At 43.3% G+C, this 14,949-nt stretch overlaps 1 protein-coding gene across 1 annotated transcript; it reads left to right on the forward strand.

The window, feature by feature from the left end:
• The first annotated feature begins 10,507 nt into the window (after positions 1 to 10,507).
• Positions 10,508 to 11,305, forward strand: LOC145791505 (uncharacterized). Its single transcript, XM_082871860.1, has 2 exons — positions 10,508 to 10,894; positions 10,976 to 11,305. Exons 1-2 carry the CDS (start codon positions 10,508 to 10,510, stop codon positions 11,303 to 11,305), a joined length of 717 nt encoding a protein of 238 aa, XP_082727986.1.
• The last annotated feature ends 3,644 nt before the right edge of the window (positions 11,306 to 14,949 follow it).

Consider the following 14,949-nt stretch of genomic DNA (forward strand, 5'->3'; position numbering starts at 1 on the left):
GCGATAATTTGACAAATGTATTCAACTTGGAATTTAAATACAATGCAGTTAGTATGATGCGCCGAGCCCGGTGCATGCAATACAGATGAATGATGCAAACATGCATAGCATAAGTATGCTAATTGAAATGTGCACTAGAACTAACCATTGTAAGCGGTTAAATAAAAGGGAGAAAGAAGTGGAGGTTGGAAGACATACATCACGCACACGCACGCTTATTACACGATTGTGCCCTCTCGAGGGAGGGACCGAAAGAATAATACAAATTAATTAACTAACAAGCCAATTAAATATTACACAATACTTAATTAATTAAATGAATTAATTAAGCTAAGAAAGCAGTAAAGAAGCCTCGGGAAGAGGGATGAATGCGTGCACGCTTGGCTCCGCTCAAAAATTCAACGCCATACTCATGCTGCCTCTATTTACACTGCTCTGCACCTTTGAACACTGCGCAAGTCTCAAAGTTACTTCTGAACTACTCCCTGAGGGTTGTGGGAGGTCACCGACCAATAGGTGAGGCCACCGGCCATGGGAAACTGGTCATCGACCAATTATAAGGCTCTCGGCCAACGATAAATGGCCGGCTAGCACTGAAGATGGCCGATCGGCCATCTCTTCCTGCAGAATCCTATTTTGCTACAGTAGAGGACAGACAGAGCATGGCAATGCATTTTCAAAGCAATGTGTGCACCACCACCCTCCTCAGCATGTTTGAGACTTAAAGGAGCATGGTACTCGACCCTCGGGCCATCAATCACGCATTTCAATGCATGATGGCCAAAGGAGTCGAGTGTGCAAATTAATGTACAATGAATTCACATAAACACGAAAGGGGGCCCTAACCTCTATCATGGTTGATCAAGAGGCAAAGGATGCATGCTTAATGCTATACAACCTAGGCATGCATGCAAGCAATGTGCAATAGGCATACAACCTAAACAAACAAGCATGCAAAGCATGTAACAACAATGCCAATGATGAACATGCAACAATATGTGAGGCAAACATGTGACAACATGTTAAGTAACTAAAAAAGAAACGCATGCCAAATGTATTACAAATTGAGAATGCGACAACATGTCGTGGATTAAGTACACAACGAGGCACAATTGAACTAGCATGCTACAACATACAATTTACCAAATATGCAACAAGTATGTGACAACATACAAGACAAGCATGCAACAACATGCGGAGATGGTCTTAAACCAAAATGGGCAGCTCTCAAATAAGCCCAAATCAGTGGCCAAAGTGCCAAGAAATGATGGACAAAACACACTCAAACATGCACATGTAAAGGTCCAACACTTAGGCATAAAAAGAGTCAACTCTTAGACACATTAAGAAGAGACAAATATGGACATATGACAAGTATGATAAGCTCTGAAAATATGTGAGGAATGATGCCAAATCAACCAAATAAAGCAAGTAAAGCATGCAAGATGGTCCAAGGCCTAAGGCTAGACAAAGGGCTCAAACCATGGCCATACAAGGCAAGTCCCAAAGGGTCAAAGGGACTCAAAACAGTCCCAATGCTGGTCAAGACAAGGCCAAAAACACACTTAGATGGCATCCAAATGGCCTAAGCATGGAAGCATACGCAATGACACATTCATGAGGTGTAAAACACAAACTCTTTAAGACATTAAAGGAGTGATAAGTGCAAGTATTCAAGCATGAAATATAGACTGAAATAACATTCTAAGTGATTCCAAACCACTGAAATGATCCAAATAGAGCATGCTAGCAACTTGGACACTCAAAGCTAACAAGCTAGATTGCATGGTGGCTATACAAAACAATGTAAGCATAACCAAACAAATGAAAAATAGAGCTTAAGCATGCTACAACAAGGCTAAAAGCTTCATGCAGTTGAGCCAAAATCATGCTAAAAACACATGTTACAACATGATGCATGTTAAGGCCAAATCATGGGATTACAAGACAAGTGTATGAAGCATACATGGCATGTCTAAACCAACTCAAAACAGAGGTGTATCATGGAAAAACAAAGCCTAATACATACTGAAATGGAGCTAAAACAAACTAAACACACATGCTACCACATAAGCCATTTATGCAAGCATTAAAGACAACAAGAAGAGGGGATGACCTTCTCCTTTTTAGGACCTCAAAACCACCTCTCCACCACTGAAAATCCTCTGGATTTCAGTGGTAGAGAGGTCATGCGAAGACCAAAACAATGGCCAAAAGGTATGGCCTAAAACAAGGCCTAACAAGGCCTTGGAGGGGGGAGACAACCCCAAACCTCAAAGTGACCTTAAACAAAGTTCTAAAGCACACAAAATCAGAACTTTTATCAGTTATAGTCAAAGCTTAAAACAATTAGCAAGAATGGATAAAAGCCTAAGCAAGAAAGGGGTAACTAAAGTAAGGATGCTCATCCTTGTAGACCTTCTTTTAGGAACAAAGCTCCAGTACCTTTCTTTGGTCGAAACCAGTTCAAGAACCCTAACCATAACCTTCTAAGGCTTCAAAAACCCAAGGATAGTGTAATGCTAGGTGTTCTAGTGCAAAAGTAAGACCAAACTCACTTTAGGTCACAAAACAAGACCAAACTAAGTAAAATAGATACAACACTGTATCTATCCTCTCAAGAATCAATTTTCTAAACCCTAGAGGAGGGAGGAGGGGCTCCCTCTTTATAAAGGCTCAAATTCTAAGGCTTCCAAGAGAAGCCAAGCAAGGAGAAAATCCTTCCATACACGTGTATGGAGGGGGTGAATAATGGATGCCAACTGTGCCAGCTGACACAAAATATCTGCATAAAGCAGATGAACAGGGTTCGGCCAGCAAAAATGGCCGATCGACCAACACAATGGCCGGTCGACCAAATATAGTGCCGACCGGCCAACACTCTTGGCCAGTGGCACGAAAAAGGGGCCAATGGCCTCATGCCATGGCCGGTGGGTTGAGGGGATGGCAAACAAGCCACTCTCTTTCCTTAGAAGCAAAACCACAAATGTTTGGTCCATGACCAAGCACAAAACAGATAAGTTGAGAGATCTTGAGGCAAAGCGCGTAGCCGAGACCTCTGAGAACTCAAAACGAACACGAGCATGGATGATTATCGAGTGTTCAAACGATGCTGTCCAAGTCTTGAGGACGGTCAAAAATGGGGTGTCTACATCCGTATGTACGACATAGGCAAGGGAAAGGAGATGGTGGTTTGGATGAAGAGGATAAAAACGATCCTTTCGTACGACGCATTGCAAACCCTGTATTGCCTAAAAAGTTTAAAGCACCAACATTCACCTTGTATCATGGTAAGTCAGACCCTATGGATCATATTCGTCATTACAAACAAGCGATGATGTTGCATGCTGATGATGAAGCCCTCATGTACCGAATGTTTCCAAGCAGCTTGGGACCATTGGCCATCAGATGGTATTATAAACTGGAGCCGGCCTCAATAAAAAGCTTTCATTAGCTCCAAAAATCCTTCAAGGCAAAATTCATCACCAACGAGGTTTAGCCAAAGCAAGCTGACTCTCTCTAGGCAATGCAAATTAAACCAGAAAAGACCCTCCATGAGTATTTGGTGCGCTACTGGGAGTGTTTCAATTGGTAGACAATGCCTGCAATGATTCCATGGCCATCACCGCCTTTAAAATACGGTTACACCCCGATAGTCCTCTCCAAAGCTCGTTGACTAGACGGCCTCCCAAAACAGTGTGGACGCTAATGAAGAAAGTTGAGGAGTATTGCAAGGTGGAAGACCATCACGTCAAGGCTGGACATAAAGTTGTGAAGTCGACCCCATCTGGTCTAGTTCACCCGATAAGCGCCGTACCACCAGGAAGCCCTAAACCTCGGAGTTGGGCAAAACGAGACAACTGACGTGATTCGTGCCAATCAAGAGAGCAGTGTTCACACCGTTCGAATGAACAGTATCAAGTGGATAGCAGGTGCACCAGACATTCGACAAAGAAGTATATGGAGTTGGTAGAGCCGATCAGTAAGATCTTACCCAAAGTCTAGCATTTTCCATTCTTTAAGTGGTCGTCCAAGATGATTGGACCCCCTGATACTAGATGGAGGGATAAGTGGCGCGAATATCACAAGGACCATGGCCACGACCCTGACAGCTGTTATGCATTGAAGGACCACCTGGAGGAATTGGTGCAAGACGGCCGATTGGCACAACATTCCCGTAAGAACAATCTACCAAATACGGTAGCTCTATGGTCGGATTCACCTCCACTTGGTGTGATTCACATGATATACAGTCTGCCGCCGCCGCCAACTCAGGTACATACGATTCAGCTACAACCCAGCCCATCCAGGCAGTACACTAGCCAAACGGCCTCATGAGACCAGCAAAATTAGCTTCGATGACACCGATCTTGAAGGGATAACGTTTCCCCACGACAATGCCCTTGTCATCGAGTTGCGCGTACACAGATTTGTCGTTGAACGCGTTCTGATCGATCAGGGGAACACCTCGGAGATAATGTATTACAAAATATTTGTTAAATTTGGCTTCACTGATTCAGACTTACTACCGGCCGACTATCCCCTGTTCGGCTTCAATGCGAACCTCGAGTACCCCTTGGGCAAGATCACATTATCAGTCTGTGTAGGTACCAAATCAGTCGATGTGGAGTTTCTAGTCATCAAACTTCCATCACCATACAATCTCATCATGGGGAGAACCTGGTTACACGCAATGCAGGCCGTACCAAGTACCTACCATCAGTTACTCCAATTTCCAATGCAACATGGCATCGAGCAAATTCGAGGTTCTCAAAAGTCGACAAAGGCATGCTACCTTATTGCTTCAGCAAATAAGCTAAAAGAATTGGAAGTAAACTCGATTGAAGTTCCGGGTCGACAAGTCCTAGAGGACGTTGGAAAAACCCCCAAGGATAAAGCAACCGAAGACCTCGATCAGATCAGAATCAAAGGGGAACATGACAAGTTCTTCATGATCGGCACCTCTCTAAACAAAACTAAATGACAAGAGCTGGTTTCCTTCTTACTTGGCAACATCGACATATTTGCCCAAACCCTGTATGAGATAGCAGGGGTGGATTTGAGCGTAGCCCAACATCGTTTAAATGTTGACCTAAGGTTAAACAAATTATTTAGAAAATTCAACGATCAGCTGCAGAGCATACTTCAGCCATTGTTGACAAAATTGACAGAATATTGGAAGCTGGGGCAATTCGTGAAGTAACTTATTTGGCGTGGCTGTCCAATACTGTGGTTGTCATGAAGAAAAATGAATCTTGGCGTGTTTGTGTAGATTTCATGGACTTGAACAGGGCCTGCCCCAAGGATTGTTTTCCTCTGCCTCGAATTGACCAACTTGTGGACGCAACTGCGCATCACCAACGCATGAGTTTCTTGGATGCTTATCGGAGTTACCATCAAATTGCCATGCATCCGGAGGACCAAGAAAAGACCGTATTCCTCACCCCACGGAGAACCTATTGCTACAAGGTCATGTCGTTCGTACTGAAGAATGCGGGGGCAATGTACTAGAGGCTGGTCACCACTATGTTTAAAAAATAACTCGGCCGCACCATGAAAGTATACATTGACGATATGGTGGTGAAATCCAAGGAAAAATAGGCTCATGTAGCCGACTTAGTTGCGACCTTCGGCATTCTTCGAAAGTACAAAATGAAACTGAATGCCTCGAAGTGTGCATTCGACATCAAATCCGACAAGTTTCTCGACTATATTATGAACCATCGCGGAATAGAGGCCAACCCCAGGCAAATCATAGAAATTACAGAACTTGGCTCCCCTCAGTCAGCCAAAGAAGTTCAGAAGTTGACGGGAATGGCCGCCGCTCTCAATAGGTTTATCAGTTGTTCCTCAAATCGCTACTGACCATTTTTTCACACACTTCGGCAAGGCAAAGAATTTCAGTGGACCCCCGAGTGCCAGGTGTAGACGCGCCCTTGGGCTTCATGCTACAGTTTGGACTCAAATTGTCACGGTTCTTAATTTGATCTCACAATGTGCGATGTGAGATTGGTAAATCACCAAAGAGTCCGAATCTGACAAATCGTTTTGGAAAACTAATTTTTAAGAAAGAAGTGCCAAACATGGACTGCTTTGCCAGATACAGAGTCGCCACCTAAATAATTTATTTTGGGGGAATTTAGAAAACCCTAACTCGCGCCTAAGGTCACGTGTTCGTCATCACCAAAGTTGCCTCGGCTTGGGAACTTGGGTACGATTGGGGAAGGTCAGCTATGAGCACCCTCGCTCGCCCGATCAAAGATCGGCCACTATTAAACATGATATCTCGTTTTTTAAAACACATGTGTTCTTATTCCGGTTAATTAGCTAGAATTACTATATGATGCGCACAGCAAAACAAGTATAGACTAGATCGCCTAATTTGGAACAAAGTATCGCATATCCGTTTGTTTGCAAAATGGTTTGAAGTTTGCTACTCGTAAGTAGGCTAAAATGCAGATTTCAATGAATTGTTCCAACTCAAGTAATCCAACCTTCACCCACAGGCATTCAAGCGGTTAAACACTTAAGCAAATAGCCTCATGGCAAGCATGCTATCATGGCAACACTCACACACATGCAGTATGCTAAAGCGTAAACACTCACAGTATACTCCGAGCCAAAACAAAAACTAGTTAGTGATCAATGCATGATCCTAGTTCATGTTTAAGATGGCTAATGCAACACATGCAAAATGCAACTAGAAATAGGCTCGGCTATTCTAATATGACATATGAGATGCAATAATTGATACATGTATTCAACTTGGAATTGAAATACGATACAGTTAGTATGATGCTCCGAGCCCGGTGTATGCAAAATAGATGAATGTATGCAAGCATGTGAAGCATAAGTATGCTAGACAAATGAATGGATACAAACATGCAAAGCATAAGTATGCTAATTTAAAACATGACCTAAAACTAACCAGCAAAAGCAAGTAAGTAAAAGGGAGAAAGAAATGGAGGTTGGAAGATATGCACACACGCACGCACACTTATTACAAAATTGGCCCTCTCAACGGAGGGTCCGAATAAATAATACATGCCGGCTAATTAACTAACTAACAAGCTAATTAATTATTACACAACCGAATTGAATAACTAGCTACAACTAATTATTACAAAACTTTAATTAATTAACAAATTAACTAATTAAATTACAAAATTAAATGCTAACTAACAAGTAAGCAATTAAACAAAGCTGCCATGGCAAGTTGAAGAAGGTGAACATGCATGCTCGGTTCCCATCCCGGTAAGCTCTCCAGATGCTCTTTTGAGGCTCTGTCTGCAGGGTGTCCTTGAGACCTTGCTGCTGAAACTTACCAAAAACATGCTGGGGAATGCATCAGTGGCCTGCCGGCCATGGGGAGCCACTACCGACCAAAAATGAAGGGGTGTCGGCCATCTGTAGGGCACTGCTGGCCATCTGCAAGGCACTGCCAGCCACTGATGTGCTAGGACACCAAGCTGCAGCAGAACACAAAATAGAGAAAATGGAGGGTCTCCCAAGGGTATGTACGCACCATGTCACCCCCATATCATCTCGAAACATCAAGGGAGAGGCATAGTCGGATCCACAACCATCAATCACGCATCCCGATGCATAATGGCCAAAGATCTAACTTGTAAATCAATATGAAAATGAATGCACAAATAAACACATAAATGCCTAGAACTCTATCATGGATAGTTAAGAGCGTCAGCGACCGAGAATTGAGACACAGTTCATCACTTGAAGTATGAAATGCCCCTCGTTCCTCGTGCTCGGATTAATACTTAATCCAAATAACCATGCAATGCAAGGATGGCATACACAATGCTAACTTGAACATCCAATCATGCAATATGACTTAAGCATGCAAAATGTAGTGTAATAAACATGCAACAACATGTAATGGAACTAGCATGCGAAAACATGCAAAGATGGAGCAAGCATACAACAATATGCAAGACAAGCATGCAACAACATGCAAGGGATGGACTTAAACCAAAATGGGCAAACCTCAGCTATGCCCAAATCAGTGGCCATAGTGATGAATTGATAGCATGAGAAGTATGAAAAGGCAAGGCAAACATGCATGCCAATTGGCTCAAGGATTAAGGCACAAAGATGCAACTCTTAAGCACACTTGAGAAGTGAAAACCATGCAAATACGACAATACTACATGTTCTGAAATGATGTTAGGAATGATGCCAAATCACACACATAACACAAGCATGGCATGCATGAAGCTCAAAAGCTAAGAACTAGCAAAGGGACTTAAGCCATGGCCATGCAAGGCAAGCCCCAAAGGGCTAAGGGAACCTAAAATAGTCCCAAGGCAAGTCCAAACAAGACCAAAAATAAGCTCGAAGCTAGCCAACACAAGCTAGAACACAAGGCCAAAAACATGGAGCATGCAAGGCTACAAAAGAGGCAATGCACTACTCCAATTAAAACCAAACATGGCATGACTTGGACAACATAAAACAGAGTTACATCATGGTATAACAAGACCAAAAATGCACTGATATGATGAGCCAAAGGCTTAGGCTTAATGGCATGCACAAAAGTTCACTCTTGAGGCATAAAGAGCCAAGCCTCCAAGGCATTAAAAGCATGTGAAATGCTAGTGTATGACTTCATTTTATGGACTGAAATAACATTTGAAATGATGGAAAAGCATGCAAACATCACATGTATGGCATGGTAGGGGCTTCAAAACCCAAGACTAGCCTAAGCATTTACACTATAACTATACAAAGCATGAGTGATATGCCCATGGCAGCCCAAAACAGTGTTAAAACACCTCAAAACAAGAACAAAATCATGCTGGAGCAAAGCCAAAAAATGCTAGGATGATGAGTCAAAGCATCATGCACATAAAGCTAGTAAGCAAGATTTGTTCTACAAGTATATGGAGCATGCAAAATACGACCAAACCAGCAAAAGATAGAGTCATGACATGCCAAATGATGACCAAATACATGCTAAAATGGACACAACATAAGCTAGGATGACATGCTAAAGCAAGAAGCATATAAAGCTAGTTTATGAGATTTACACTACAAGTGTATTGCACATGCATGAAGTGACAAAACCAACCTAAAACACATCTAAGATATGGTAAAACATCACCAAAAACCTACTGAAATGGACTCAACACAAGCTAGGCAAACATGCTACTTTGATGAGCTACAAATGGGATTACACTACACATACAAGATGCATGCAAAAGATGACCAAACCAGTCATGGACAGAGCCAAGGCAGGTCCTAAAAGTTACAAAAAAGGGCCTGAACCAAGCCTCAAAAATACATAGAGTTATGCTCCTTTGGAAGGCCAATAATGCAAGCAAACAAAAACCAAAAGAGAGGGGGCCACCCCCTCTGATTTGAGGCCTCAGAACCACATGCCTACCACTAAAAATCCACTAGATTTCAGTGGTTAGAAGGCCAAACCATGGCTAGCTCAGAGGCCTTGAGGCATGGCTCAAAACAAGGCTAAACAAAGCCAACAAGAGGGTTGAAGACCCTCAACAGCAAAAAGACCTTAAACAAACTTCAAAAGCACTTAAATACAAGACTTTTTTTAGTTGAAAGCAAGGCCTAAAACAATATGCAAGGATAGCCAAAATGAGGTACAAAAAAGTGCTAAAAATGGGGAAAAACTCACCCTTGAAGATCAACTTCGAAACCAGCAACTTTAGGGGGTAAAACCTCCCTTTTAGAGCTTAAGAAGTCCTCCCAAGAACCTCAATCCAATGGTGGTGGTGTACCTCCAAGTGTTGTAGTGTAAAAGTGCAAGGAAAATGGACTTCAAGGCACAAATGAACAACAATATAGAGATATATATATATATATATATATATATATTTCTTCTCAAAAATGCTGAACCCCTGCTAAGGAGAGAGGCTCTCTCCTTATATAGAAGAAAAACAATGCAAAGCTTCTTCAAGAAGCTTGGCAAGAGCTTCATGGAGGGCAGGTAAAAGGATTCCAACTAGCTCAAAAGATCTGGAGTGAAACCTGCTGAGACAGGGGTGCTGCCAACCATCAGGGATGGCCGACAGTGGCTCATTGATGGCCGACAGGCTCAATCAATGGTCGGCAGAGACAAAGTGAAGGCCGGTAGGGCCAAAAGGTGGCCGGCAGTGCACCAAGAAACACATTCTGAAAGGACCCAGTCATGATCCAAGAATGGGGCAGAAAGGATACAGGGTCTGGAAAGCTCGAATCTGTGACGTTCCGCCGCGAAAGTCGAATACCTGATGAGCAATCGAACTTGTGGCTGGATGTACCTGCAAGCACAACCGAGTCTTGAGGACGGTCAAAAATGGGGTGTCTACACCAGGTCACGCTGGACGGCTTGAAAACTTATGTTTGTTCAGAGCCACTCTTGGTAACCCCATCGCCAAGAAATCCGTTCATCTTGTATCTAGCAGTATTCGACCGAGCAGTCAGCACCGTGTTATTAAAGGAAGAACTCGAGGAGTAGCAACCAATTTACTATATAAGCAAAGCGATGGTTGACACTGAGACACGATACCTACCACTAGAAAATCTCATCCTAGCTCTTGTGGTGGCTGCCAGAAAGCTGATGCACTATTATCAGGCTCATACCATAGGGGTACTAACGAACTGTCCTTTCCAACCAATGCTCCGTAGCATAAAAGCATTGGGGCGAGTCTCTAAATGGGCTTTGGAACTCGGCCAGTATGATATCCAATTTTTTCCTAGAACAGCCATCAAAGGGCAGGTGTTGGCCGACTTTGTAGCTAAGTTTACAGGGTGCCATGCCGACTTCAAGTCTGACCAACTCTTCCCTCAACCTCAACCAGACTGGAGAATGTATGTTGGAGACATTTGGAAGATGTATTGTGATGGATCATCCAACCAACGTGGCAGCAGGGTAGGCGTAGTAATCATGACCCCCGAAGGGGCAATAACCCAGTAGGCAATCAAACTGGGTTTTAATGCATTAAATAACGAGGTTGAATATGAAGCATTGCTAACCGGCCTTCGTAATGTGCTTCACCTTGGTGCCAGGCGGTTGCAGGTTTTCTATGACTCAAAATTAGTCATCAACCAGTTAAAAGGGAAATATGCGGCTAAGAACAACCAAATGGCAGCCTATATGAAAATAGTGAATTCCTTGCTCATGAAGTTCGACCACCACGAGCTAAATCAGATAACTCAAGATCAGAACACACATGTAGATGCCCTTGCTTGCCTAGTTTCTGCCATTAACTCGGAAATCAAACAAACCATTAAAGTAGGATTCATCCTAGAGCTGAGTATCACTTCTCCTGAACCAGTTTAGGTTAACATCATTGACTCAGGACCGAGTTGGATGGACCACATTGTTGCATTTCTCTCCTCAGAACAGCTGCCAATAAAGGAGAAAGAATCCCACAAGTTGGGGAATAAAGACCTATGATATTACCTGGATCCCTAGGGAAGACTTTACAAAAAATCTCTCTCAGGGCCATATTTGGAATGTGTTCTCCCAGACAGAGTTGAGGACTTCTTGGTCGAAATACATGAAGGTAGTTGTGGTGCCCACTCTGGAAGGCGCTCATTGGCCCACTAAGCCGTAATGCAGGGATATTATTGGCCAACCACGCGTACTGATGCCGAGAACTACGAAAAAAAGTGTGAACAATGCTAGAAGTTCTCCCCATTAACTCACCTGCCTACCGAAGAATTAAATTCCGTCACTAGTCCTTGGTCATTCACCCAATAGGGCCTTGACATCGTCAAACCACTACCTCGAGCTCCGGGAAACAAACGATTCATGATCGTTGTAACGGACTATTTCATGAAATGGGTCGAAGCGGAATCACTGGCTCATATTTGAGATATTGATGTTAAATGCATTGTGTGGAAAAATATTATAACTGGATTCGGCATACCTACAGCACTTATATCCGACAATGGCACCCAATTCAATTGTGGCGTCTATCAAGAGTTATGTAATACATACGGTATTCGGCCCTTTTTTTCCTCGCTGGCATATCCACAAAGCAATGGTCAGGCCGAGGCCTCTAATAAAGTGATCCTCGACAGAATCAAGAAACGATTGGAGAAGCCAAGGGCAAGTGGGTTGAAGAGTTTCCCAGTGTATTGTGGGCTCACTGTACCACTCCGAGGCAGTCCACTGGAGAAACACCGTTCACCTTGTGCTTTAGGACAGAGGCTATCATCCCTCTTGAAATCGGCCTGCCCACTTTGAAATCAAAGGCTTTTGACACAGGGCATAAAGACATGATTTTGGCCTTAGATCTGAATTTGATTGAGGAATACCGAGATCGAGCTCTTGTGCACATGGAGCGATATTAGTAGTAGCTCACCAAGTCGTATAACCAACTTGTGTAGCTGTGCCATTATGCTCCTAGAAAATTGGTACTCAAGAAAGTGCTTCCTGCTACTAAAAACCCGGTAGACGAAAAACAAGGCTCCAATTGGGACGGGCCCTACCAGATTGATTCGATTGCCACCAAGGGAGCGTATCGACGTTCAGAAAATTCAATTGCCATGACATTGGAATTTGACCCACTTATGTAAATTTTATCATTAAACTAGCTTGTATTGTTCAATATGCTAGTCCGTTTTTGTTTTTGTTGCTATGCAAGCATGTAAGCATCTATGTAGTTACTTAGCAATACAGTATGCCTTTCTCATTGACTTCTCGTTTTAAGGCCATTACAAAGACTCTGAATTCGGAGCGCCCTTTGTGCTCGGCACTATTGGCCGAATAAACCGCTGAATTCGAAGCGCCTTTCGTGCTTGATCACATTTGGCTATTACAAAAACTCTGAATTTGGAGTGCCCTTCATGCTCGGCACGATTGGCCAATAAGCCTCCGAATTCAGAGCGCCCTTCGTGCTTGATCATGCTTGTCCATTACAAAGCCTCTAAATTCAGAGTGCCCTTCGTGCTTGATCACATTTGGCCATTACAAAGACTCTAAATTTGGAACGCCCTTCGTGCTCGGTACGATTGGCCGAATAAGCCTCCAAATTTGGAGCACCCTTCATGCTTGATCACGTTTGGCCACCACAAAGCCTCTAAATTTAGAGCACCCTTCATGCTTGATCACGTTAGATCATTACAAAGCCTCCGAATTAAGAGCGCCCTTCATGCTTGATCACGTTAGGCCATTACAAAGACTCCGAATTTAGAGCACCCTTCGTGCTTGATCACGTTAGGCCATTACAAAGACTCCAAATTCGGAGTGTCCTTCGTGCTTGATCACGTTTGGCCATTACAAAGCCTCCGAATTTAGAGCGCCTTTCGTTCTTGATCATGTTAGGCCATTACAAAGACTCCGAATTCGGAGTGTCCTTCATGCTCCGCACTATTGGCCGAATAATCCTCTGAATTCGGAGCATCCTTGTGCTTGATCACGTTTAGCCATTACAAATCCTCCGAATAAACCTCCGAATTCCAAGAGCCCTCAACACGATTGGCTAAACAAGTCTCCAACTTTTGGAGCGCCCGTTGTAAGTGTTTTAAGATCAAAATTAACGAAATCGACATATGTTAATAATCAAATTACAAGTGTCAAAGTTCAATAAACAAGCTATTCTAAAAAGACATGATTAAGCTAAAAGCAAGTTGTTCTAGTCTCATAGTTCCACATTCAGCACAGTTTGGACAAGGCTATTAGTTTGGATAAGGCTAACCACAATATCAAGTAAATAAGCACAATGTATATTTATTTCTAATAACACATGGTTTCTTGCTACAGGCACATGGATCCTGCTAGAATAAAGAGTACAATAAAAACTTTCCTCGTTATCCAGGCCTTCTCTGGACTGAGACTTTCTTCTTCATCATCAGTCTTTTTGGCATCATAAGCTTCAAAGGGAAGCTTGAAATTTGGTATAATGACGATGCCGAGTCAATACTAGCAGCTTACAAAGCCTTGGTCCGTCCGTGCTTAAAGCCACAGTTCTCGCATCGACAAACGTCATCCGCCAACTTTTCTCTAGTCTTCTCAATGCCGATTTTTCGGCCGTCAAAAAAACCTTCCTCATAGGCCCGCATTCTTATCGCTTATTTTGCGAACATGTTTGCTATATCCTGGTCGGCTATTGCATGATCAAGCAGGCGCTAGTTTACTCTGTCTATTATAACAGAGTTTGTCCCGTTTGCCGATTGAGTCTCGGCAGTCTTGGCTTTTCTTAAGCTCACTCTCGGCCTTTTTCGCACAGCGCTCCAAATTCTAAATCTGCTCGCCTTTTTGTTTAATTTCTCTTTGCGCAACTCGAAGGTGCATGCCAATCTCATATGAGTTGTAGAGTCCTTTAACCGCTCCATGAGTGCCCTCTCTGGAAATTTCGTAGTCACCCCGTCCGCTCATTGATTATTACACTTCGGGTAGAAACATTTGCCGAGTAAACTCTACTGCCACGTTCAAGTTGCGAATAATCGAGTCTGCTTCGGTCATTGACTCGTTCCCAATAAACACCGAAAAACTTAAAGGGCACAGTGGCCTACTCGGTTCGTTTTGCGTTGAGGCATGAGCACTCCCAGTCCTTGGGTTCCCTGGTTATATCTCCCTCCTTGGTGATTTTTCTATTTCACCTCCTCTTGGGAACCTACTTCGACGACGGGGTGATCGATGCCTCCCTCGTTCCTCCGACACCTTTTTACCCTTTCGGTAGGTTTCGCCACCAGCTCCAAGGTTCATTTCTACGTCCAATTCAGCGAACGTCTTTCCCTCCCCTCTACTGTTGAAGAATACTCTGCTGGACATATGAATTTTACTCAAGTCGACGCAATGCTCTAGGTCTAAGAAGCTTCTATTTAAAAAGGCCACAGGCCCCACACACGCCTAGCCACCCCGCTTATTAATTATGGTTGCAACAATTATGACGCGCCCACGGTCAGCTAATTAATTATGCTTCTTCTATGTATTCGGCAGTTATGCTCAGTGGTCAGCTAGGGTAAGGACAGATT

This window comes from Camellia sinensis, chromosome 5 (genome assembly GCF_055761805.1).
Source record: "Camellia sinensis isolate YWXY chromosome 5, ASM5576180v1, whole genome shotgun sequence".
In the NCBI taxonomy this organism is placed as follows: Eukaryota; Viridiplantae; Streptophyta; class Magnoliopsida; order Ericales; family Theaceae; genus Camellia; species Camellia sinensis.

Coding starts and splice junctions, on each gene's coding strand:
- LOC145791505 (XM_082871860.1), top strand. CDS start 10,508: ATGGTTGACACTGAGACACGATACCTACCACTAGAAAATCTCATCCTA. Junction 10,895..10,975: donor CCAACCAACGTGGCAGCAGG/GTAGGCGTAGTA, acceptor TTAAATAACGAG/GTTGAATATGAAGCATTGCT.